The sequence below is a fragment of the Vidua chalybeata genome, chromosome 1 (genome assembly GCF_026979565.1).
Source record: "Vidua chalybeata isolate OUT-0048 chromosome 1, bVidCha1 merged haplotype, whole genome shotgun sequence".
NCBI lineage: Eukaryota > Metazoa > Chordata > Aves > Passeriformes > Viduidae > Vidua > Vidua chalybeata.
Genome location: NC_071530.1, coordinates 91938018 through 91964099, shown reverse-complemented (window position 1 = coordinate 91964099; position 26082 = coordinate 91938018). Strand labels below are relative to the sequence as shown.

The 26082-nt window shown below is 42.0% G+C and overlaps 1 protein-coding gene across 1 annotated transcript in view; it reads right to left on the bottom strand.

The window, feature by feature from the left end:
- Window positions 1-1616, bottom strand: part of TMEFF1 (transmembrane protein with EGF like and two follistatin like domains 1) — a 112757-nt gene extending 111141 nt beyond the window's left edge. The window contains exon 1 of the mRNA XM_053944629.1: window positions 1300-1616. Coding sequence (XP_053800604.1) covers window positions 1300-1546 — 247 coding nt within the window. The 5' untranslated portion in view covers window positions 1547-1616. The remainder of the gene's footprint in view (window positions 1-1299) is intronic.
- Window positions 1617-26082: the final 24466 nt, after the last annotated feature.

The window sequence follows — 26082 nt, the reverse complement described above, 5'->3', positions numbered from 1 at the left end:
CAGCAGCGGCAAAACAGTAGCATTGTGGTATCACACAGTAACACAGTGTATATCTAAACTGGGTAAAATCAAGAGGAGGGAGCATTTCAAGAATGCATAGCAGATTTATTATATTGCAAGACCATTTTGCCACAGTTTGCAGGTCTGCGAATTTGATAGCCTGCCTTAGCAGCGTTATCCGTATTGTAAAATGTAATTGGCAGGAAGATCACTCTTCCATTCACTCATTTCTTGAAATCTCTGGTACAGTTTGGGGACCTTACCCTGGAAGGTACCGAGAGTTCCTTCCAATGTGTAAATTGTCTTCCAATCCCGCTGAAGACAATGGGAGCGGGGGGCTCTGCGCACAGGGCGAGAAACCTTCATCACCTTGGAGAAGGCACTTTGTACAGCTCTCGCTGGCGATTCGTGCAGTGGAATAAACCTATCGTTTTAAAAGGCAGGAGGAGGCATCCACAGCCATTTTTCAGAGAAAAAAATAAATTCCCTTTTCTAAATAGTAGTTTTAGAAGACAAACAAATCTTTCTTAAAACCTGTAAACTTTATATTTTATGTATTTACTTTGTTCTACTTCAAAACCATCATAATCCTCAAGATTTAAGAAAACATGCTGCTGTCATGCCAAACCACATTGCAACCAGCCCATAATTATGTATGTTATGTATAAGTCATGCAACCAAAGCAGAAGAAAAACCAAGAAAGCTTATTGTGAGCACATCGCGGGGTATTTTGCTGCCTACACCTCATCCAGAGTGAATCTCTACGACAGCCGGCAGACGGACGGGCGGAGAGCCTACCCCGTGGCTGGGCTGCTCACAGCAAGTGAGACCCAAGAAACAGCCCGTGTGAGCCATCAGGGGCTGCGCTCACGGCTGCCACCCGGCTCGCACCCTCTGCTAGCGGCAGGACGGGCACGGGGCAGCGGGAGGGGAGGACGGCGGAGGAGGGGGCGGGATGCGGCAGCCCCCGGAGCGAGCGGCGCGCACCTGCCGGCACCGCGGCGGGGGGCAGCGGGAGCAACAAAAGCCGAGAGGCGGCGGCAAAGCCCTTCCTTTCAGCGGGGAGACCTCGCAGAGAGGGCTCCCCGCGCCGCGGAGAGGGGCATCTCCCCGCCGGCCGGGGAGCCGGCTCGCCGCACCCGGGCCGGGGCGGGCGCCGCTCCTTTGTTTTCCGCCGCCCGCAGCGCCACGGCGAGCCGGGCCGGGCGGAGCAGGGGGGCCGCGCTCAGCCCTCCCTCCACGTGCACGCGTGGGCTGCCCGCAGGGGTGGGCGCGGGGCGGGAGCCGGCGGGGCATTACCTGAGCAGTTGATGCCTTTCCCCTTGCCGCCGCCCTGGCACTCGGAGCCGGGCAAGGGATGAGAGGCGCGGCCGGCGGGCAGCGCGGAGAGGGCGAGCACCAGGAGGGCCGAGGTGTAGCAGAGCGCCAGCGGGGGTCCCGCCCGCAAGAGCGGCCGGGCGGCGGCCGGGCTCTCTCCCAGCATGGCGAGGGGCGGCCGAGGAGTAGCGCCGGCGGCAGCGGGATGGCGGCGGCAGGCCCGCAGCATCAACCGGAGCCCGCGGCGCCGGCCGGGCGGGACCCTCCTTTCTCCGCCGCGCCGGAGCGCACCTTCAGCATCCCCGCCGCAGCGGCCGTACGGACCCGCTGCCGCCGCCGCCGCCGCCGCCGGGGCGCGGGCAGGGCTGTCCCCGCCGGGGCCGCGCTCCGTCCGCGCCCGTCCGCCCAACGGTGCCGCCTCGCCCCGGCCGCGCTCCTTTGTGCGCGGCGCCCGGCAGCGCCGCCGCTCCGCCTGCAACAAAGGGAGCGGAGCCGAGAGGCTGCTGCTGCTGCCGCCGCCGCCGCCGCGGAGGGGGAGGAGGAGGAGGGAAAGAGAGAGCGAGAGGGAGAGAGGGATGGGGGAGGAAGCACACGTGATAGCAGCCCCCTCCCCCGGGACCGGAGGGGAGGTGAGGGGCTTCTCCTCGCTCGGCGGGCAGGGCGAGCGGCGACGGCAGCGCCCGCCCTCACGGCGGGGCCGCCCCCGCAGAGAGCGGGTGCGGGGTCCCGGGGCGGGCCGGGCTGGTAGCGGGCACAGGCGACAGGCGTGCGGGGATGGCACCGATGGGTGAATGGAGCAGAGAGGGTCCCCAGGGGCGTCGAGGACCGCTGGCACAGCGTTTGTCACTGTCCGGGGTGATTTTTTATTAATCACTAATAAGCCGGCGTGAATGGGTTTGGGAAAGAAAGCAAAGAGATCGTCTCTTCTATTAATTGTGAGGGATGTGTTTAATTTTTACTGAATGGAAGCCCAGCAAGTATAGCGGAGCATTTGCACCAGTCCAAGTCAATTAATATATTTCCAGTGAAGGCAGCTAGTTTTGTAACAGAGTGCTTTTTCTATCTACGGGTTTTACAGTCCCTTACATGGAGACACTTCAGAGGTCAGAAGCACTGCACAGGTAGAAGGTACCAGGCATATATCTTGAGTACAGATGCTCAGCATGTATTTGTGTTGCTGAAAGCTTTGTGTAAATTGACAGCACAGTGACTGTTTTCGCATAGTGAAAACACAAGGCAATGCTTTATATTCAACGAGATTTTTTTCCTGTCTCAATTAGCATGTTTCATGTGAGTTTTTTTAATCCACTGTGCAAACCATTTGTTTTTTCAGGAATAAAAACTGGCTTTTTCCTTGATCTCTCTGCCGCTACACACCGCTGATGGGCTGTAAAGTATAGAGCTTGTGTGAGGAGATCTGGCTTGCACTCCGGTATAGCTCTTGTGTGAGGAGACCTTTGAGCAGTTAACCAGAGCAGTCAAGAACAAGGCCATAAATCCAGGAGTAAGCTTTGGGGAGGTGTATATGTATATGTATATGTATATGTATATGTATATGTATATGTATATGTATATGTATATGTATATGTATATGTATATGTCTAACAGTGGTTAGACATATAATGTCAGAATGTTGTCTGTTTAAATACAGCTTTGAAGACTAAGTCCTGTATTACTAAGAGAGCAAGTTCATTTTGACATAAGTGGTTCAGCACTGGCTGCTTCTGCCAAATAAATGTTCTTCTGTAATTACTTGGCGATGCTAGATGTGAGAAGAGCTCTGCTCCCCAGTAAGGTTGGGCACATTAATTCGAATGGAACTGGTGCTGATGAAACTGGGCTGCTGAGGTACACAGGCCAGGATGTTCAAAACTCTCTAGGTTTGCATGCTGCTGTCTAAGCAGATAAACCTTTGGGATCTTTGGGTCATTGGACTAGCAGAGATGTTTTGAAGGTAGCATTCTGCTGTTGTAGGAGCAAATGCTCTGTATACCTCCTTCTCTAAAACACATCTAGATCCATCTTACACTAAATATACTGTTTTCCTGTACCTCTTGCTGAAAGGCAGGACCAGAACAATCCTCATCTTAAACACATTCAAGACCAGTTCATACCCATTTGTTCTTGTGACATCCAGTGTTCCAGTTAGTCATTTCTCTTTCCCTTGCATTTAAATCTGTAATACATTTACAGGCAGTAGTTATAGCCACTCTTCGCTGGTCTAACCTATCAGTACATTTTATTAGTCTCCTCCTGTAAGACAGAGCCTCTGTAACTCAGATTTTACTGCACTAGATAAAGTTTGGATTCAGCTTTCTTCAGCATAGCTGCAGTTTGTAACAGCTTTTCACAAACTATTGCCAGTCTCTGCCATAGAGGTAATATCTCCTGATTTCTTCCAGAATTGCTTTTCCTAATACAGACAATCTGCTTTTTATATGAGCACACCTCACCGTTGTTTCAGGTCATGCTGTGAGTGACAAATACAGGCTACTCCTCATATTTGTCATTTACAGCTCATAATAATAATAATGTTTTTAATAAATGTCTAAGTGCATGACCATATCTTTTCCATTGTTGCATTTCATCCCATTTCTTTTATTCCAGTCCTCAAGATTATGTAGTCATCTTTTTGGTATATTCTGAACCTCTTTTCTATTAACAGTCTTACGCAGTTCTTTGAGTCCACTTCCACATCTACAACAATGAAAAAAATACACAAATACAATCGAGAGGTCTCAGAACAAATTTTACTAGTAAAGGTACTCCTCCCAGTTCAAAAATCCCTCTTTCAGGGCAGTGGGTAGTCTGCTGCAGGGAGTTCCCAACTGAATTTACAACTTTGTTTCAGTTGCCCATGTCTTTCAGCTTAGACAGGCAAACTACATGCAGGGTTTATAGAGTGGTTTGGGATGGAAGGGACCTTAACTATCGTCTAGTTCCAACCCTTCTGCCATGGGCAGGGATACCTTCCACTAGACCTGGTGGCTCAAAGCCCCATCCAGCTTGGCCTTGAACACTTTCAGGGATGGGACATCCACATGCTCTTGCAGTTTAAAGTTGCTGCCCCTTGTCCTATTCATACAAATCCTTGTAACAAGACCCTCTCCAGGTTTCTAGTAGGCCCCCTTCAGATGCTGGAAGGCTGCTATAAGGTCTTCTCTTCTTCAGGCTGAACAACTCTGACTCTCTCAGCCTGTCATCATACGTGCTGCAACCCTCTGATCATCTCTGTGTCTCTTTTCTGTACTTCTCCAACAAGTTCACATCCTTCTTATCTTGGAGGCCCCAGAGCCGGCCACAGTATTCCAGGTGAGTTCTCATGGGAATAGAGTAGAGAGGGACTATCACCTCCCTTGATCTGCTGGCCTTGCTAATTTTGATGTGGCCCAGAACATGTTTGGCTTTCTGGACTGCAATTGCACATTGCAGGTTGCGCTTCTTATCAACCAACACCCCCAAATCCTCCCCAGGGCTGTTCTCAATCCATTTTCACCCTGAAATTGTGCTGGGATTGCCCCCATCCAGGTGCTTTGCCTCATTGAGCTTCATGAGGTTCACACAGGTCCACCTCTCAAGCCTGTCCAGGTCCCTCTGGATGGCATTTCTTCCCCCCAGTGTGTCAATTGCACCACACAGATTGGTGACATTGGCAGACTTGCTGAGGGTGCCCTCAATCCCACTGTCCTTGTCTCCAACAAAGATGTTAAACAGCACCAGTCCCAACACCAACCCCTGAAAGCACACAACTGGACATTGAGCCATTGCCTGCAACCCTTTGAGTGTGACAACCCAGCCAATTTCTTGTCCACTGAGTGGCCCATCCATCAAAATATGTCTTTCCAATGTACTGACAAGGATGTTGTGCAGGACAGTGTCAAATGCTTTGCACAAGTCCTGATAGACTATGTCAGTTGCTGTTCCCTTATCCACCAATGCTGTAACTCCATTGTGGAAGGACACCAAATTTGTCAGGCATGATTTGCCCTTAGTGTGAAATCTTTTAACAAGTCCAGATAGATTGTAAGTAAACCTTATGGGGTTTGGTTTTGGCTTTTTGTTGTTGTTGTTGTTACTTTTTGACTCCTGGGATGAATGACATGCCATTTTTTATCTAGAAAAGCCACATCTGAGCAGTTCTGTCTGTCTGGAAGCATCTCTAGCTAGTTTAAATTGAGTGATACAGTCATGCTTGATTGGCAAATTCACACTATGCCAGCTGGGTCTTCATTTCTACTCTGTTCTCTGATATATGTATTAAAAAAAAAGAAAAAAAAAAAAGAGAACAACTTAAACACTTTCCTGCCAGCTTTAAAAGCAAAAGAATTCAGAAAGAATTTGAGCAAGCTACTTCTGCAGTGCAAATTGTTGCAGATGGAGGGAAACCCACACCAACAAAATGACAGATCTTGTGTGTCTTTGGGATAACACTAAACTCTGCCACATTTGGTAACTTCCATCTTTGGCAAGTAAATGTAACTTTATTGCAATTATCCATCAACTTCACTTTTCCTCACCTCCAACTGCTCTTCTATGAAAGTAGGAAGCTATACAGATTGTTGAAAATTGTCACATTTGGTGAACTCTTGGGTACCACCAGCAGTTTTTAAGTCCCCTGCTGATGTACACACAATTTCTGCCCTCCTCCCACCTGATTTTTCTCCACTAGTTTCTTCAGAAATGAAGATGTACAACCAAAGGGAAACAGGGAATATGAACGAGCAGAGAGAAGCTGCCAGAGCAGCGAGAGTGATTTCGTTTGCCAGAGATCTGGATACAATACAGATACACTTAATTGTGAAAGCACTGTTTTATTTTGTCTTGGAGAACAGAGATCTATAATTTAACGAACCCATCAAAGCGTTGTTTGGAGCCCCCTGCGGCCTTGTGCATCAGACAGTAGAATCCTGCTCTTGCCAGGTATTTTGCCAGAGAATTGTTCTTATTAATCTCAGCTTTCCTTCTTACCCAAAAAAACCCTTCCCAACTCCTGTACTTGTAAAGAAAGCATCAAAAATATTAAGAGTGTAAACTGGAACAGTGTTCACAGAATCAAAGAAACACAAAAATGTTGAGGCTGGAAGTGACTTCTAAAGGTCATCTTGTCCAACTCACCATGTTCAAGCAGGGCCATCCTGAGCTGATTGCTCAGACCTTTGTCCAAATGTTTTTTTAATATTTCCAAGGATGTAACTCCAAAATCTCCCTAGGCAACCTGTGCCAGTGCTGGGTCACCCTTACAGTGAAAATGTGTTTCCTGATGTTCAGAGAGAATCTCCTGTGTTTCACTTTGTGCCCATTGTCTCTGGTTTTAAATCAAATATGTTTAATGAAATCTAGAATCAGCCTCGACAAAAGACTCAGGAGTTCTCTTTATTTCACTTCTGTTACTTGATCAAAAGTACTCAGTTTATCCAATAGTTGAACTTATTTATCTGTCTCTATAAGGGACTTTGTGCCCAAAATTTCAAATGACACCTACCTAAATCTGCCACCTTCAGTATTTGCAAGTTGCATAATACAAATAAGTATCTTCAGTATATAGTCCCCCTGTATTATGATAAAATAAAAGTAGTGCAAAACCAGGAAAGAACCAGGTGGCACTAGCTATGCCATTTAGGTTCATACATAGCTCATTATCTATTAAACTGTGTATTTAATTTAAATTTTTTTTCAGCACCACAGAATTTCTTCTGTGTTACTCCCGAGTTCTTCAGCAATCAGATGCATGGCCCAGGATTTACAGTGATATCAGATTTGGGAGTCTATCCAGCAGACCCTGCACAGGTGGTTCTTGCCACACTTACCATGCAAACATAACTGTGGAGAGGTTTTCTTGTCTGGAAGGCTCTCAGCTGAACAGAAGGAGCGTTTAGCATAGTACTCTCTTGCTCCTTTCCATCCAGGACTAAATATGTGGCACCAGTCTCAGATCAATACTCACCCTCTGTCAAAGTCTCACATGTCTAAATTTTGGTCCAGGAGCTTGATCAAGTGATTCAAGTATCTAACCCGACTTAAAGCTAGAGGGGAAAAAGCCAGTTTAGGCCAAACTGAATTTGCTGTCATAGTAATGAGGACAGAGTAAGGGGAGGGCAAGAACTCAGTAAAGCTGGGCTTGCTGCTGCTGCTCCTAAGAGCTGGGAAAGAGAAGGCTGATTACTACTTGTGCCCTTTCCCTGCCCATGTAACTTCATCAAGGCTCTGTGGCAAGCAACACAGGCAGTGGTGCAGTGGCCATTTTACTGCCCCCCAGCACCCTGCTGCCCTGTTCAGCTGTGTCCTTTTCCAGTGCATAAAGCTGCCTCAATATCTCACCAATTTTCGAGGCAGCAATGTGCTCAGGCTGAGCACATTGGGAAGCTGAGAACTCTTTCCCTTGTACTATGCCACTCTATTTTGCATTTTCTACCCCACTCCTATAGTTCTTCTCTATTTCCCTCCTTTTATTTTAATCTTTAATTTTTCAGGTGTTTCCCTAGATTTTATGTTTTTCCCTTTTCCATTCATCACGGTGCCAGATCTGTTTCTCTTTTTGTGGTTGTTTTGCCTCTTCTTTCCCAGAATATCTTTATTCAGTCAAAAGGCATGACTAAAAGCCCATTTGGGTCAATAAGATTATTTTTAAGAACCAAGCTGAATATATATTTCTTCTCATTGAATTTCCTGTCACAATGTCCCCATGAGTCAAGAAATATTACTGAGCCCACTTTGCTGCTGGGAAAACCAGGACACAAGAGATTTCTTTTTCTAGCACCAACCACGGGACACAAAGGATTCTGTAGCTGTTGCCAAGCAAAATCCTTACTTTTTAAAACCCAGTTTCAAACACGTGCTTCTCCAGAATGCTTTGTTTCCATCCAACTCTAACACCTTCTGTTGACATCTATTCAGAGTGGTGGCAGGAACAGTAGGGGAAGCTTCAAACCATTCTCAGGACTGGCCCAAATTTGTTTGCCCATATCACTTGTTCTCAGTCATCTACTCCAAACAATTTTTCATGTTGTTTGGCTTATATAAATAAAATATGAGCTGTCACTTAGCACCTTCACATCTTTTAATCTTTCCTAATGAATCAATTTTTTAGTTCATTAATCAGTTTGTTACCCTTTTCTCTGTTCCTTCTTATCTGTTGACATTTCTCTTCTTCAAATACTTCCATAATAACAGCTGATCAGTAAAAGTGATTTCCAGATACTGATAAATGCTTTTGTCACTTGTTGATCAGGCTGTTTTGGTTCTTCCTTAGTGAATTGTATTTAAACTAATAATTCCCAGCACAGTAACCTCTATGTGCCTGGGTGTACCAGGAAGTTCACGACTGACTCCGTTCTGCAGATTTTCCAGTGTGTTCATAAAATCATGACAATTTTTCAATCCTGCTTTTAGCTTTTTGCATCCTCAAAGGCAAAAATATAAAATATTTCATTGAACTTGATCTCCATTGCCCCAACAGCCCTCTGTATTCTGCATCAGGTGGGTATTCAGTTTGCTTTAAGTTAAATCTTCAGTTAATGAGTACTAGGGCTCTTGTCAATTATACCCCTTGCTTTGAGAATACCCTTCACATTGTTATCTGCAATTCTTAATCAAAATGCAAAAGAAGATTAGAGAATGACATGTTTTATGCTGTTTAATTGTCCCCAATGACTGGTTTTAGTAGTACATTATATGGTAAAATATTCTCAAACATTTTTGTCAAGGGCTTCTGTAATGTCAGTTTTATTTTGTTTTAATTTTTGCTGCAGAAACACACAAGTGGCTGCAGCATACAGTTTGTTAGCCCACTGAAGTCATATAGAAAGGGACTATTACTTCCCTGTGCTTGTGACAGTGTGTAATTCAGAATTACATAAGCTTGTATTTATTGTTATCTTTCATTGCATTTCTCAGTCTAATTTTCTCCAGCCTTCTGCTCTTCTCATACTCTGATTTTGCATATCTTTTCAAAGTTTATTAACCATTTTCATCATGCTGTACATTGATTTCTATCATTATACAGTTAGCCTTCTCAAGCATAGCCATATGCAGTTATGAACAGCTATATTTCTCACCCTTGTATCATTACCAAGCAGTCCAAACTTAATTTTCTTAGTTATTTTATGTTTACGCAACACAGACAGATTGCATTGTTCTTGATCCACATTATATATAATGCTTACAAGCACAAAAGCAATTACATTATCATTATGTTAATATGTAACAATATACTTAGAAAAGCAGAACTGTCAAGAAGGAGAAAGAGGAACTGTATATTTTTTAAATATAAACAGTGATTGTGGCATATGAAAGAAGAATTAGACAAGGTGCCAACTCTAACCTAATGCACCTTAAGATTAGTGAGATACTATGGTCTAGAATAATGACATGCTTAAATTATGATATATTCTTCTCTTGTTTCTCCATAAAAATTCAGAAAGGACTTCTGAAACTCACGGAAGCTCAATATGTGTCCATTAACATAGTAATATACTTTTTCCAGTGGAACACATTTCTAAGTATTTGCAAGCCGTGACTTATAAATGGGAGGTTTATTGGATTTCCAGAACCTTGTGAAATCTCCTTTGGTGGATAATAAAGCCAAATGAATACATTTCCAGAGGAACTTGTCTAATATGATTACATTTGTGCCCAGAAATATGAGACTATTACAGATTTAGATTGTCCAGAGCATCAGCTATCTTGTTCCATGTGTTTCTGTCTGTCTGATGGAAGTTTTCAAGGTAAGAACAAGCCTACTGGGTGAACTGTCACTCTATGTGACAAGTGACAGCTGATGCACCTTGAATAGGATGTACCTGGAAATATGGCATTTTTGTTTTCTGCATAATAATGTTTTTGTAGTGAATTAGGATGATTTCACAATGGCTTGCCTTCTTTTTTTTTTTTTTTTCTTTTGAAGGTAACTGCACAAAGCATTTCCATCATTTATACAACTGTAATAAAGGTCTGAATCCAGCTTCAATCTTTTTGACAGAGTGATTTAATAAGTAATCTCTTCATATGAATAGTGAAATTTCTACTTTTTTCATTTCTAGTGGAAAAATAGGAGATCAATAGAAATGTTTGCAGATAGAGCAGATCTCTTGAGTCACTGTATGATTTGTTTGCAGACATCAGTGTCTCCTGTCCCAGCTTCCACTCAAGAAATGTTGTGTCTCTTTCCCTAGATGGACATATTGAAATGAACATTAACTTGTTTGAAAACCACCTGCTTCTGACAGATAAAAAGTAGTTTAAAGACCAAGCTGCTTCTGTGGGATACTCCCACCACAACTTTGTGGGGTTGCAGTGTGCAGGAACTGTACTCCAGACTTCCCAGGCCATCAGCAGGTTGTAGGGTTTTCCCTCTTTGGGCTGCTCTGCCTCCTGGCATGGGCACAGATGACTCTGCTGTAAGGATGAAACCTCATTGTGAAGTTACCTAATTACCTGGAGTCCCTGTTGTCTCCTAACATAACTCAGTTTCTCAGCTGGAGAGGAGGGTGGCTACCCTTTTCCTTTTCAGAGGCACATGGCTGGTGGCTGTATGGCATCCAACATACAGCATTGCATATGCTCTTGAAACAGCATTGTTTTGTGTCTAAATTGTTGGCATTGTTTTGTAGAAAATATGGACAGCATTAGGGTGCAGATTCAGTAGGTATTGCAGAACAGTCTCAATTATGCACAGTTTTTAAATGTGAAATTTTGTCTGAATCACAGGATGCTTCTAAGCTTGTAAGGTTCAAATAAGTCCTTCTCCCTGCCCAAGGATATGTGTTTTGTGTCAGGAAGTGGCACTAATTGCTTGTAAGTAGGGAGCAAGCTAAATTGTCTGAAATATATCAATCAATATGAAAGCACCAGCTAAAACTATTAAGAGAGATGCACTCCATCTTACACAGAGAGAAATTATATGACTATCGTGCAGCCCCAAGAGATGGCATGAAATGTTATTTATATTTGATTATTTCCTCCCTCCCCAAAAGACATGATGTTGTGGACACTGATGTGAGTCATAGTTAACTTCCAGAATACCATTAATCCCTTTGTTCTTCATCAAGTCACGTATGCTATGCTGATGCCAGAGATGATGAAAGGAGTTTTGGTTCACAAGACCCTGAACTTGCTGCACTTCTTCCTTTTACAAAGAGAGAAATGGAATTGCATCAGAGCCACAAAAAGTGCAGATTGCTCTAAAAGACTTATTTTACCAAAGCACTTTCTATGCCTGCTATCATGGTCTGTAGTGGACTTATTGTTGACACAGCTCTGGATATTTATATTCCTTCAGGAATAGCACAACATGATTCTGAATGTCGTGTGGAGCTTGACAATAGGATTGCTACCAAAGGAAAGAACTCATTCTGAACCGTGTTCTGAATTTCAATCTGCACACAATGAACTTTCACATAAAGGCTGATGGGAAGTAAGAAATAAGATGCTTTTGATAATTGAGTTGAATTTTATGGAGCATTTTTTTGAATCTTGTATTGATTAGTAATGAGTATCACTGAAATAACTCATTTCTAAAAGAATGTGTAAGTGAATTTGTAGTAATGATGTAGCATGTAATCTGCTTTTAAGACTCCATTCTTGGAATAAGAAATGTTTCTGTTTATTCAGCATAAGGTTTTAAATTGAGCAAGAGGACATATATCACAGTTTCTCCATTCCATTTTTCTCTCTGTCACTTGAGGTGTTTGAAATGTGCAACATCTATATTACTTATATACATTATTTTGAAATACATTTTAGCATGCAGGAAAGTGTGTTTTCCAGATGGTTGTATCAGGTGTTTTGGTGCCAGTGCCCCCAGAGATGCACCTGGCATGCACTCCTGAGGATAAGGGCTCTTGCTTGAAATAGCTTCCTATATATGCCATCTTTTCACAGGATACCCACTTCTAGCAGGAGTCTATCCCTGGTGGGAAGATGGTGGAAGGGCTGTTAGAGTCTCCTTATGCTGTACAATATCACAGTTGCTCTGGCATGCTGCTGGATGAGCTCAGAGCCAAACACGGTCAGTGCAACTGAGGATAAATGTTAAACTCTTCTCGTATTAAGAAACAAGACATTTTGAATTTGCCCTCCAGACTGCACATGCACTTTTCACAGCCTCAACATACAGGAGTCTCCCACACCATCAGGATGGGGTTTTTTATCCAGGTCTTCACTTCCTCTTCCAGGACAAGACCCATAATTTGAGGTCATGCTGCTCACCCACTCATGATTGTGAAAGGACAAGCTTGCTACCAAGAAAACCAAAAAGGACAAATCAATGTGCATGTCTAGGAGTTGGATTTGGTGTCCTTCTCTTTTTACTAGGTACCTCTAGGCAGGATCAAAATTCAACTTCTATTTGCCTTCTGGGAACCTGCAGTACCTGGAGCTGTCAAAGCCACATCCTTCACTGCTTTCCTGAAAATCCTCTCTGCAAGACAGACAATGGGCCAGGAAGAAAAAGAAACCTCATCTGTCATGTAGGACTTAATTTTGGGAGTTGGGAAAAGTCTGAAAGCTCCTCAACAGGGAGCCTAGCAGATCTCCCCACTCATCTGAGGCACTGGCCATGGCACAGCTGGCACGGCAAGAAGCATCACAGGTGATGCTTACCAAAGCCACAGGTTTAAACAACACAATTTGTCACATCTCTGATTTATTTTAGTGTACAATTGAAATGAAAGATGCTGAACTGTGAGGAATATTGTAGTCATAGTGATGATGAACAGCACAAGTGCACTTGAGTATATATTTTATTAGAGAACTATTGCTGTACATGTTTGTTATTTGCAGACTGACTCCTGTAGGCTACAAACTCTTCTAAAATATCACTGTCCTGATGGTGTTTTTTCCCTAAATTATTGTAAGCTTAAAAGGTTTTAGTTTGAAAAATCTTCCCCCAAACAACACTTATGTGGACTTGGCTTTGTGTTTTTTAAAAAGATGATATAACTATCCCTTTGAAAAAAACATCTTTTTCCCTTAAGCATTTAGATGCTGAGTTGAAAAGCAGCTTACAAATACCTATGATACATAACTTACAATCCAATATAATTTTATCATATGCTCTTAGATATCTAAGAAGAAAACAATACAGCTGATTTGCTTCAGTTTTATATAGACTGTTGTGAGAGAAAGAGAAAGAGGTTCTTGTTAATTTATACTATCTGGAAGGAATGTGTGACATGCCTTCCCAAGAAAAGATTAGAAGTGAGATAAGTTATTAATAAACTAATTTTTATTTTTGGTTCAAAAAGTTCTTATTTTTATGGCTAGACAAATGAACATACATTTCTGATATTAAAAAATCATTTTCCACTAGGAGAGAGATAAAGTAATATAGCACTACAACAGCATGATGTTGCTATTTCAAATGTCTTATTTTCAATTTGAGGTTTCTGACTAATGAGATACAGCAAGGGCTGTGTTAAAAAAATAGATAATATTTTTAATATTATAAAAATGCAATTAGAAAAGGAAATATAATATGCAATTAGGAGGAATTTAATATAAAGATATAAAAATAGGTTCTGCTCTTTTGTAGGCTCAAAGACTTATTTATAAATTTGTTGACTCATAAGATACAAAAGGCCAATCTCATCTAGGAAAAAAATGCTGCATTTGGAGGTACTGTGCTGTCCTTATCAATGTCCTGGCTAGATCCAGACTGGGATCTACTAACTACTGTTTGTTCATCCAGCTACTGTATATGTTTTGTGTATTGATACACAGACTACTTTGGAAAAGCTGAACTTGGAGAGTAGGAACAAGGAAACTGAGGAATGACATCTGGAAGTTTAGGTAAGTCCTCAGACTAGTGTATGTCTGGTAATTTTTCACTAATGCCTCCAAATGCCCTGGAGTCTAGAGGAGCCTCATGCTTGAGAGAGTCCAGCATCCAGCAGTTTCCACTTCTGGTCTCTCTGGAAAGCCTGTCTTCTTATTTTGAGGTCTAAATGTCAACAGTTTGCCAAACTCTTCTTAAAAATCCAGGGCTTAGAGTCTGCTACACTTAAAATAAAAGCTGTGACAACAACCATTCTAATTCGCAGAGACATGCAACTTCTGTTGCAGCATCTTTCCACCACCCCTCAATTGCTCCTAACTTTGGTAATTTATTCTAGGTAGTAATGTTCTAATTATGGTTTCAGCACAGCAGCATTTTCTTTTGAAGTGAAACGTCAAGCTCTGTTGTGTTATTTTAAACTCTGCATGGTAAGGCACAAAGTAGTGAGCCCTTTATTTAAAACAACCAACATTTTTTTCATTGTAAAGTGGTCTGTAGCAATATTTAAGGAACTGTGCTTTCTCCATGATTTATTGTTTGGTGCCAGGATTGACCTTGAGTTAAAAACCAGGATCCCTTTTCTTGGCTTTATAAAAACCAGTAAAGGCAAATTATCAGTTCCCAGGCCCCTTGCTCCTTCCACATATAATTTGTTTTATCCAACCTGAAAAATGGACAGAATCTCTTAAAAGGCTAGAAAAGCATTTTTATGCTGTTCCAGCACTTCAAATATGCACTGTGCATGGAGGAGGGAGAGATGCCAAATAACCATCACTCTTTTGCCATTTCAAATCACCCAGATGTTCCTTGGTTGATAGGATGTGTGCCCCAAATTGACTGTGCGCAATGTACCTGCTCACTTCACAGAGCCCACAATTTCTCAAAGCCACATCTGAAGATGCAGAGATAAAAACTTGGCAATAAATTGCCAAGGTCAAGCAAGGTCTCCACAAAGTCTGTGCTCATATTAGCAGGTTTTGCAGCCAGCAAGAGAAGATCTGTAAAGCAGCTGCTTCTGGTGACCTTTCATCCTTGTAATATGCATTTTAGGACGTCATCCTTCAGCCAAGTTAAAGTTGGTCCCAGGAGCACCACACCTATTGGCATCTGGGCTGCACCTTCCAGTTTGGTTTTCTGCAAAAGGCAAATCAAATTCATGTGTTCAGGGACCCCTCCATAATAGAATCAAAGCAGGACCAGTAAGGAGGACTGGGAGATGCACTCTGGGACTGTGTTACTAGTCCAAACTCAACAAGCTAGATACACCCAAAAGAGAGTAAATGTCTGTTTTCTGTGCCTGGAAGGTGTCATTTCTCTGCAGGGAGGTTTGCTGCCTTCTGCTCCGCTGAGGGCTGTGCTTCCAGGAGGAAGATGATGAAAATACAATGCTGAGTGAAGAGCTGTGGATCTGTGGTTCCCACGCTGCATTGAAGTGCTGGGCAGATGTGAAGAAGTGAAGAGAGGAGAAGGCTAACCTTTACCAAAAAACACAATAGCTTAAATTATACCAGAATGAACATTTGCTTTACTCAGTGTTTATTAACAACACAATGTATGAACCTACATAAAGCAAATGGCACAATTTGTGAGCTTTGCCCCATTTCGGAGGCAATGATAGAAAAGGCCCAGTGTACTGCTATGCATTTACAGAACACTGTTATTGATCACTTTACAATGTAGAATTGCACAGCAGAGTTGTATCAATTTATGTTTAAAGAGTTGTTCTGCGAGGCCTGATCATCATGTTTCCATTGAAGCCAAAGCCCAGCTGACAGGAAGCACAAATACGTGGCAGCAGCAGCTGCAGCTGTGGCTAAATCCTCCTTTGATTTTGAGCTAACTATTCCAAAACCCCTCACCCCAAGCTCTGTTTCCAAGATCACACAGGCCTGACTCTGATAAAAAGGAGCACTGTCTAGAGAACCAGCATTTATCAGTCACCATAAAAAGTGTTTCTGAAGTGCACGTTCCCTTTTACTTGAAGCAAAAGTTTTCACAGCCTCGTGCAACACCTCACTAATGACTCTGGCTGCAATTGTGACATGCTAATTATGAAAATGCTTATGTGATGTACTCATACTAAGTTAGATTGCAAAAAATAAGTAGATATATTCTTGAAAGATCTCATACAGGGGCTAAATGACAGGAAACCTGACACACACCCCCTACATAAACTTAAATTTTTCCATTTTTCTGTAGAGTGTAATCCTGGATCACCAATTCCTTTCCTTCACTTTCTCTCTCTGCCCTTGAACTTTTACAGTTGTAGGGCTCGAACGCTGCAGACTATTTATTATTTATCTTACCATGGCACTTCGGGAGAGAAGCACAGCTTTTCATTCAAGCCCATGAAAAACAGGACAAAAACATTTCAAGCAGAAATCAATCGCTTGTTTTCATCACTTTTGGGGTGTTTAGGCCTTTCCAGGTTTTAGCAGAGCAATTGTCAATGTAGTTTAGCAGCTCTCCCTCCATGCTGGCAGTATCTCATCTGAGCCAGTTTTAAGCTTTGCTTAATTTTTCAGGTAGTACTTTACTACACAGACAAAAAAATCTGATCTTGGTTTTGACAATATAGGCATGATTTGACAATATGGGATGATTATAAAATCCTGCAGATATGCAGGAAAATCCCCTTTTTTCCCCCATGTTAACTCCTTTGTTCAGTCATGTGCTAGGCCATGACACAAACATCAACATTTCTCTGCTCCCAGCTTCTAAAGAAGTTTTTGAATTCAACTTTTCAGATCATGTTTGAACTTTATTAGGCTCTTATATAGTGGCTGCATAACTTATTTAATACCTATATTAAGGTAACTTACTTAAATTTGTCAGCTTCAGGTAATTTTGATTTTTACTTATGGATTGTAAATTACTTGGGTAATAACAAATGAGTTAAAAATACAGTAAGACCAGAGAACTGGAAAGAAATTGAAAACATGTACAGAGTGCAGGTGCTGTCAGGGGGAGCTTCAGGGACCTGTGTGACGAGGGGCCAGGGCTGCTCTGTGCTGGACACAGCCCTTTCCAGCCAGCTCCAGTGCCCCCACCACATGGCATGGCTGGGCCCTGTAGCCAAGGTGGTGGCTCCTTGAGGAAAATGTATTTTAAAAAGGCAAAATGCTGCCTGGCAGTGAGGGGTGAGGAAAAATGTGAGAGAAATAACCCTGAGGAGAGAGCTGAAGGAGCAGGAGGAAGTAGTGAGTGCCTGAGCAGACACTCCCCTGCAGCCTCTGGAGAAGATCACAGTGGAGCAGGCGTTGTCCTGCAGTCCACAGACAGGACTGTGCGGGACCTGGTACCCACCTGCAGCACCTGGAGGATACTGTGCCACAGCACGTGGATGTTTCCTGAAGGAACTGTGATCCACACAGCCCACACTGTATGGAGTGGTGGGTGTATCCTAAAGGAGCTCCACGCTGGAGTTGGTGTATCCTAAAGGACTGCAGCCCGTGGGAAGGACCTCACTCTGCAGCAGGGAGATGGTGTGAGGAGGAAGGAGTGGCAGGGAGGAAGACTTATGGACTGACTGCAGCTCTCATTCCCTGTCCTCCTGTGTCACTGTCGAGCAGGACGGGAACAGAGAACTCCAGCTCAGAAGGCAAAGAAAATGAGCTCTGATTTATTTCAAATATACCGCTCTATATATAGAGAACATCGTGCAGACTAATTTCATTGGTCTTAGACTAAAAACATGTCACACCATTGGTGTGCAGTGAATGATGCTACAGTGGCAGAGCATATCTATAAACAACGTGAATAACAAGATAGATTAGAGAATTATTTACATTCTTTCCCAACTGTTTCCCAGGCTCTTGCCTGGTTAGAAAACCTTTCTCTTTCTCTCTGACTGAGCTGAGAATATCCATACTCCTGTGCTACTTGGAGTTGAGGGAAAAGAAGAGAATTGAGAGATGAATGAGCAAAGCTGACCCTGGAAAGAAGTAGGGGAGAACTGTAGCTTTTTTCTTTGTTTCTATTTCTACATCCAAATCTATTTTATTTGGTGATAAATTAAATTAATCTTCCCCGAGTTGCCTGGTTTGCTTGTGATAACTGGTAAGTGATCTCCCTGTCCTTGTCTTGATACATGAGTTATTTCAATCTAATTTTTTCCCCGTCCTGTTGAGTAGGGGGAGTGAAAGATCTGCTGACTGTGTGACTGACAGCCCTCCAAGGTCAACTCACCACAACCAAAAAGCATCCCTGTCTGACTGGAAGGGAACAATCAGAAAATTTTAGGGAGCTGAGACCTAAATCATATGCTGTCATGAAACTTAATGCCTCTGAGTTCATGGGAGTTTGATGTTGCCTTGAGACTATGACTGGAAATATAGACATGCTCTATAATCCAACCTTTGCTATCTGCAGAGCATGTTATGTATTTTAAGGTGAAATAAAGAATACATTAAGTTTACCAACAGAGGCTCTGTTGGAAGATTTATAATATGCACTGTGAAAAGTCTTCAGAAACCTAAGGGGAAAAGCTTGCAAAAGCCTTTGGTAGGATCACTCAGTTTCCAGCAGAACTGAACCTTAGGTAGGCTATTTCCATTCTTCTATGACAGAAAGGCTCAGTGGTGGCTGACAAGCTTTGTGACTTTGTGAAAAATTCAAGAGCAATCCCTCTGCCAGGACTCTGTGGACATGATGGCAGATGGACAGAGCTGGAACAGAGGTTGCTCAGTAAATCCTCAGCAGCACAGGGAAAGGGGCCAGCAAACAGCAGACCCCTTCAGGATCCAGCTGTGGAGCAAGCCCACCACAACTCCTCAGCAAATCCTCTGGTTGCCCTCCATTTGTGACTTCTCTGGTAATTTCTGCATCTCACCATCCCCAAGTAAGCAGTATATAGCCTAGAACTGCTGCCTTTATTCCGAGGTCTCATAAGGTTCAGATTCAGATTTTAATTACCACACATGGAAAATGTGCTTGCATTTGTTTGCTTATTTTATACTTGACAGTGTTTCATCTCTGCTGGAAACCTAACTTTTCTATCAGTAGGATAGTTCTGAATCCTCAATGCTGAGTCAGAAATATTGCACTTCTTATATATGAGTCATCATCAATTTTATCAGTTTAGATCAAAAGAAAGCAAAACCATCCAAATTTTGTGGTTTCTATGATGCAAAAAATTATAATAAATCTGGAGTCAGTTTATGCACATACTTTAAGAAAGTTGTGGAGTTTTTTGAAGGTTCTAGGTCATATGAGATTCAACTTTCTTTAGCTGTTTCCATCTTCATATTTTAGAAACTTGTATTTGTGAATAATTTACTTAAATTAACTCTACTCCAGCTGAAATCAGCACAGCCTTTTATCCACTTTTATATGAAATGTCAATTATCTCTGCTTTCAATGGAGGAAACTGTTATAAAACCTTCTGTGGACTGACACAACTTTGTAAGATCATGAAGAATCTCTTCCTTGTCTTATCTGAAACAGTCATTTATTCTGAAAATGTAGATGTGTATCATACTTTTTGTGAACTGACGCATAACAACACAAATGTATTTTATATTCAGGGAGACAATTATATTCTCCTAACCACGTGCAAACTGTATATATTTTGCTTACAGACTAAGGCAGCATTCATCTTAAGAAATGAGAATGTAATACAAAATCAATAAAATGTATGTAATGATTATTGATATCTGAGGTTAAATTTTGACTGCAACAAATTACTTCACAATAACAGTGATGCTTTCACATACTTTTTAAAGACAATAGGGCAAGCAGGCTAGAACTAGTAAATAAAATAATAAAAAATCCACTCATATTTCTATTCTGGATCCGTATCAATATCTGGTGCCAGAAAATCACATTACATTTAATTATTCTCTAATGGATTTCATTGCAGAGAGAAATTTTATACACATTCCCAGGTTTGGGGTGTTTTTCTTTCTAATTGTCATGACATTCAGAATTTAAATACAGGAAATTTTATTGCATAGATGCACAAGTTGCTACTGACTGCCATTTCAGCTGCCTAAGTAAAGACTAGCTTCTCAGGGCTCAGCTGGCAATTAGTACCAGAATTACACTTAAGTGTACAGCTATGCTGGCAATTTACCTCAACTCTGCAAACCATTTCACATGCTGCTAAGGCATTTCTTTTCCGTGTCATTCCTTAGGCATAATCCATATAATTCTTCTGATTGTTGGAGTTGTTTTAGTCTCTGCAAATTGTTCTAGTTTCTCCTCTCGACCCCAGTCCTGGTAATGGGCAGCAGAGAAGAAGTGGAGCACTAAGATCAAGTGATCTCTGATATAACCAGTTTACCAGTCATGTGCTGTGTGATAATTTGGCTTGACAATAAAGAAAGCTGTGTGGACATACAAAGAAAATCTATCCTGGTAACTGCCCAGAGGCACATTCCTACCCTAGAGTAGATGTGATATGCTTTTACAAAGAGACAAACCAACTCTGGTTTGCCATGAGGAAATAATGTGGACCAGGGTCACTGTTATGGAGCAGCTGATGCATGATAATTTCTTATCATTCAGCAAGGTATTCCTGAATCTGTAATCTTCTCTCTCAAGTATGGCAGCTGCCAATTCCCAGAAACATCAGCAAAACTCCCTGCAGCAACTGTCTCAATTCTTATACCTGCACTCCTGCATGGAGTAATGGGGCAGGAAGCTTGAAATAAAGAGAGCAGGCTTGCTGGCACATGGGAGGAAAATGGGGAGGGTAAAGAAAGTAGAGTTTTGAATGTGTAAAATGGAAGAGGAGGCTATGAAGCTAAGAATATGTGGTAAAGAATAATAAAAGACCCTTGAGGCATGGAAATCATGAAGTGGTAGCATGCAGTTGGAAAACAGGGTTTGGTGGATGCACTGCAGAGTGGTATGGGCTGATGTGGCTTCTGATAGCCAGAGAGGTTGGAAAGGGATACAATAGCTTTAGAGTTGGGATCAGAGCAGATGGTAACAGCAGGATGTTGTCAGGCATATATGTAGGGGACTAATCAGCTGGAAATAAAAGTAACTCAGAATTCCACACATTCTCTATATACATTTTAGAAAACAGATCTTACATCTGTGGACAAAACTGAAGCAATGCAGACCCATCCTGGTATCTAGAACACTGCCTGGGGAGTCAGGTCTTCCACACACTCTCCCATGCAGTGCAGCTGTGCAACCTTGCTACAAACTCCTCTAGGATGGGACCTTCTTGCTCCCTTTTGTTTCTCACTGGTTAAATTGCACTGAACAATTGCACACATCCCGGCCAAGGAGAACATTCTAGCTATAGGAAAGACAAGTTCCCCACTGTCAGCCAGAGCAGGACACTGGGTTCTGGTCTTCTACCTCTCTTCTGTGGACCATTACATTTTTGGTTTTCCTCCAGATTTTGAATAAGAGAATGGACAACACCCTCTGTTTACAGCCCTCTGAACTAAAAGGTTGTTCTGCACTTTCTTTTTTGTTGTAGAAAAGGCTTACTCTCTTCACATTAGGCTTAACATATTTGGGGTCAGTGAAACCCTAAATCCCTGCAGTCCAGGGCTGGGTAGCTAAAAGCCAAGGCTGGCTTAAGAGACTTCTGTGTTTCCTTCCATCTAGAAGTGACTCCCGGTCTGGCTCTTAGATACCCTAATCACTTCAAGGAGAGAAAATACAGCAGGTGGAAGTGAGGACCTTACATATTATTCTAGCTGCAAATCAGGTATGTTAGCAAGCAATGTCTAGTGGGTGGGTGCTCTTGAACAGACAGGCCACGTTGAGCCATCATTATTTTGGGTAGCAAGTCCTGAGTCTTCCAGATAAGACTGGCTCTTCTACAGCCCACGTGCCTTTCTGCCTCCCTAAGTGCTGCTGTATGAAAAGTAGCACCAAATAGTTCTGTACTATTTTATTGTATACTGTTCTGTAGAGAACAATAGTAGGACTTTGAAGAAGGGGAACTTTCACAATAAAGATGGCATTATTAACATTTTAAAAGAAAAAGATTATACACTTGAGAGAACTAAGTCACCAGTTATACCAGCTTTATTAAAACTCACAGCATGTTGAACTCCCAGATTAAGAAATTAGATCCCTGCTAGTGTTTACACACATTAGAATATTTTTAATGAATATAAAGAATATTTTGTTTCTACATGATTAGAGAGAAAACAGGACAGATAGTGTGACGAAACTGATGAAACAATTATTACAACACTTCAAGGGACAAGTGTAGCCACGCTTTCAACTGCTTCCTTCTTTTAATGATGGCAAATGGGAAATTCCAAAGGTCCCTAAGGAAACAGAATACTTTTTTTTTTTTTTTAACCTTAACGCATATGCAAATCTACAGTTTGGTGCAGCAGTGTGGATTTCAGTCTGAGGTCTAACACCAAGAGTCTCATTTAAGACAATATTGAATCTAATCTCTCAAAAGGTGCCAGTTAAACGTCACACATATTTGCACATGCTTTCAAGGCTTTCTTACTCACAGCCCTTTGTAAGCACGTTTTTGTCTTTAAGAGTACAGCCAGACCTCATGCATTTCCTGCCCAAGAATAGCCTATATGAACATTTTAAAGTGCTGCTACTTGCTTTTCATTCCATGTGACAGTAAATGTAATAACCTTTTCTGGGGGCAATGGGAAGGTGCATGTCTTTGCAGTGGTGAGAACTTTCTGACAGTGTTGCTGAGCTCTCATTTTCAACTACTTTTACACAAGTCTCATTTTTAAGACTTATGTGCATAATGACATAGCAGTAGAATAAATCCAATGTAGGCAAGCAAGAAAGCTTTCTCTGTGCTCTTAATCATTATACAGTCTCTGCTACATTGACAACTGCAGCATAAAGTTCATTTCTTGAAGGTTACGAACAGCTAACCTATTCATACAGATTTTTCTTTGATAAATCTGGTATTTTTTGGGATACATGTTTTAAAACAGGGCCAAGGACCATTCTTTGGCTGCATGAGGACAGATGACACTACGTGCTTCATCTCCCGATGACTCTTTCTTCTTCCCCTAAACAGAGTGGCTTTGTCTGAACTGCCATTGAAGGATTTGGCACACAATCCTGCATTCCATTTTGAGCCCCTCACTACACCAAGGACTCTGAGGTGTTGTAGCATGTCCAGAGAAGGGCAATGGAGCTGGGGAAGGGTCTGGAGCACAAGACTGATAAGCAGTGCCTGAGGGAGTGTTTAGCTTGGAGAAGAGAAGGCTCAAGGGTGACCTTATGAGTCTCTACAACCACCTGAAAGGAGGCTGTTGGCAGATGGGAGTCAGCCTCTTCTCCAAAGAAACAGCAACAGGACAAGAAGAAATGGCCTCAAGCTGTACCAGGGAAGGTTCTGATTGGATACTAGGAAAAATTTATTCGCTGAAAGGGTGGTCAAGCACTGGAACAGGCTGCCCAGGGAAGTGATGGAGTCACCATCCCTAGAAGTGTTCTAAAGACATGTGGAAGTGGCACTTAGGGACATGGTTTAGGGACTTGGCAGTGCTAGGTTAACAGTTGGATTCAATCTTACAGGTCCTTTTCAACCTAAATGATTTTGCTATTCTATGGTTACTTCCAATGCTTCATGTTGAATACTTAGCATTTACTTATGCAATGCTATTTCTATTTCCTTTAATTTTTGATTGAATTTCTGTTGCTTTGAAAGAACTTGAATCAAGTTAGTATTAAATTTCAGTGCTTGCTTCAGTTCATTAGTCATCCCAAAACAGAGTTGCCTTTCTAGTACTGGTCTCATGATGGTGCTGCAAGGTATTGTTGTTTAGGGTTAAAAACTCACTTCATGTGCATTCCATTCACACTCTAAAAAGGCCAGTAACAAGAATTCAAGCTTGAATTTAGCTATCACACTACACATGTCATCCAATGCCTTAGCCTGGGCTCCAGTGTGTTTTTCAGGAGTTGGGTATTAGTCAAGTAGGAGCTCAAATGCTGGCTTCATCTTTGTTTTATGTATGTCCTCTCAAGGATATGTGGAAACACTGAAGAAGAATCCATTCAAACATGTTCAGGGATTGTGACAGTTGCTTTAGTGGTACTTCAGTAGCAGACAAAACCTAGTTGCTTTTCTACTCTTTTAGTCGTAACACGGGATTGTGGCAGGGGCTGGGTGTGTTTCCACAGCACAGGAAATATTGGTTGTCATTGAGCTGCTGCAACCACCTCTAAGAGGTCTTTGCAAACAAGCAAAACAAGCATTAATTAGATAAGCCATTAGAGGCTGGAGGGGCATAAGCCATTCCCTCATTTCTGTCCTGACTGATCCTAAGCATACTGATGTCATTGAAGGTCTTTTTATTGATATTCAATGAACTTTGGATTAGATCCTGGCTGTAGTTCAGTTATGGCAGACAGTAATGGCATTATGCTTTTGTGATGATGTCATATTATTATGCAATATTGTAAACATAATGTAACAGCAGTGAACACTGTTTGCACTTTCAACCTAAGTAAGAACATATATAGAACGAAAACGGCATCTGGGCCACCCTGCTTTCTCTCACAGCCATAATATTCCCATGCCAGAACAGTAAAACTTTGCAATTCCCTTTAAAAGCCTGCTGGACCTTTTGACTCCATTACATTTATCAGTAGCAAAGTGTTCATGTTGTCTGCAGTATAGCCTTTGACAATTTTAAATATTGTGCTTTCACATTTTGTATTCTGCTTTTTTACTTTCTCAATGTTCACTAAGTCTTACTTTACAGTATTTAATATATAGAACTTGTCCAATATTCCTCTTTTAAAGTTCTTATTATGTACAGATTTCTCGCCTCTCCCACATTGTCTTAATTTTCCTCACTTCTGTCAAGCTGGTTAAAAAAAAAATATATGAACCAAGGATTGAGACTGCAGATATGGTGCAGCAATATAACAAGTCACACTTTACATATATTTTCTTAGGTAGATTCAACCCTTCTGCTTATCGTGTAATGCTAAAGGGATTTTGATCTGCTTAACCACTGTGAGGCATGACAATATGTATTGTAGTTCATGGTTATGGCCCAGCTTTCTGCCCCTTATTTAGTAAGGCAGATCATACATTACTGTTGAAAAGGTTGGTATACTATGTCATGTGCCCTAAAACCTTCGTACTCACTCAGACTCACCAACCCCACTGAAGAATGTGCAGGAGATGCTTTTCTTCCACTATCTCAACTACAAAGTCCTAAAATTCTCTTTTCTATGCTGCTGCTCTCAGCAGAACAGAAAAAATAGAGTAGATTGACCCTTCCTGTTGCCACTGCAGCTGCTTTTAGAGGGAGAAGGCTGTGTAGAGCAGTGCAGGAAAAAGTGGGTAGGAAAGAAGACAGAGAATGCCGTACTGTGAAAGATGTAGGATGAAGTTAATCTGTATCTTAAGCCTCTAACATCATCTTATCTTCTTAGAAAACAGTGCAGTCGACTCCACAGGGAGTTCACTACTGCACTGAACTTCACAACTCACTGCTCAGCCCAGTAGTGTGTGGCATACTAGAAGGAAAAGAGGACTAGAATTGGCAGATGTAGAAGACAATCCTTCCAGCATCTCAAATGCATCTACACTTTACCTTTCAGGTAAAGGAAACTATAAGGAATCGCTGCCGATGCAACACGATCATCTCTTGACTGTGGAGGATGCTAGAACAAATTCAAATTAGGAACTGTTCATTTTGCTCACCTTTTCAGCAGTGCATAGGAAAAGAAAGATGTTAAATCTTTAGGCTTTCAGTCAGTGAAGGCACAGTTCAGGGACTGGTCATAAGTTACAGGTTTATGCTCGCTGTTCCTTGATGATACTCAGACACTGTGTCTGCTGCAGGCAAAGAAAATTGTATTTCTAAAAGCTATCACTGTTAATCTCTCCTCAGAAAAGTTCATTAAAATAACCCTCATTAATCTTTTAATTAACTCCTTTAGCATTTTTCAAAGAGAACATGTATCTTCTGTTGGAATTTATCTCTAGTACATGGTCAGGGGCAGTTGTATAATTCAGTTTTCTTTTGCTTTAAAAAATTATGCTTCTCTTTAGTTTTCTTACTATC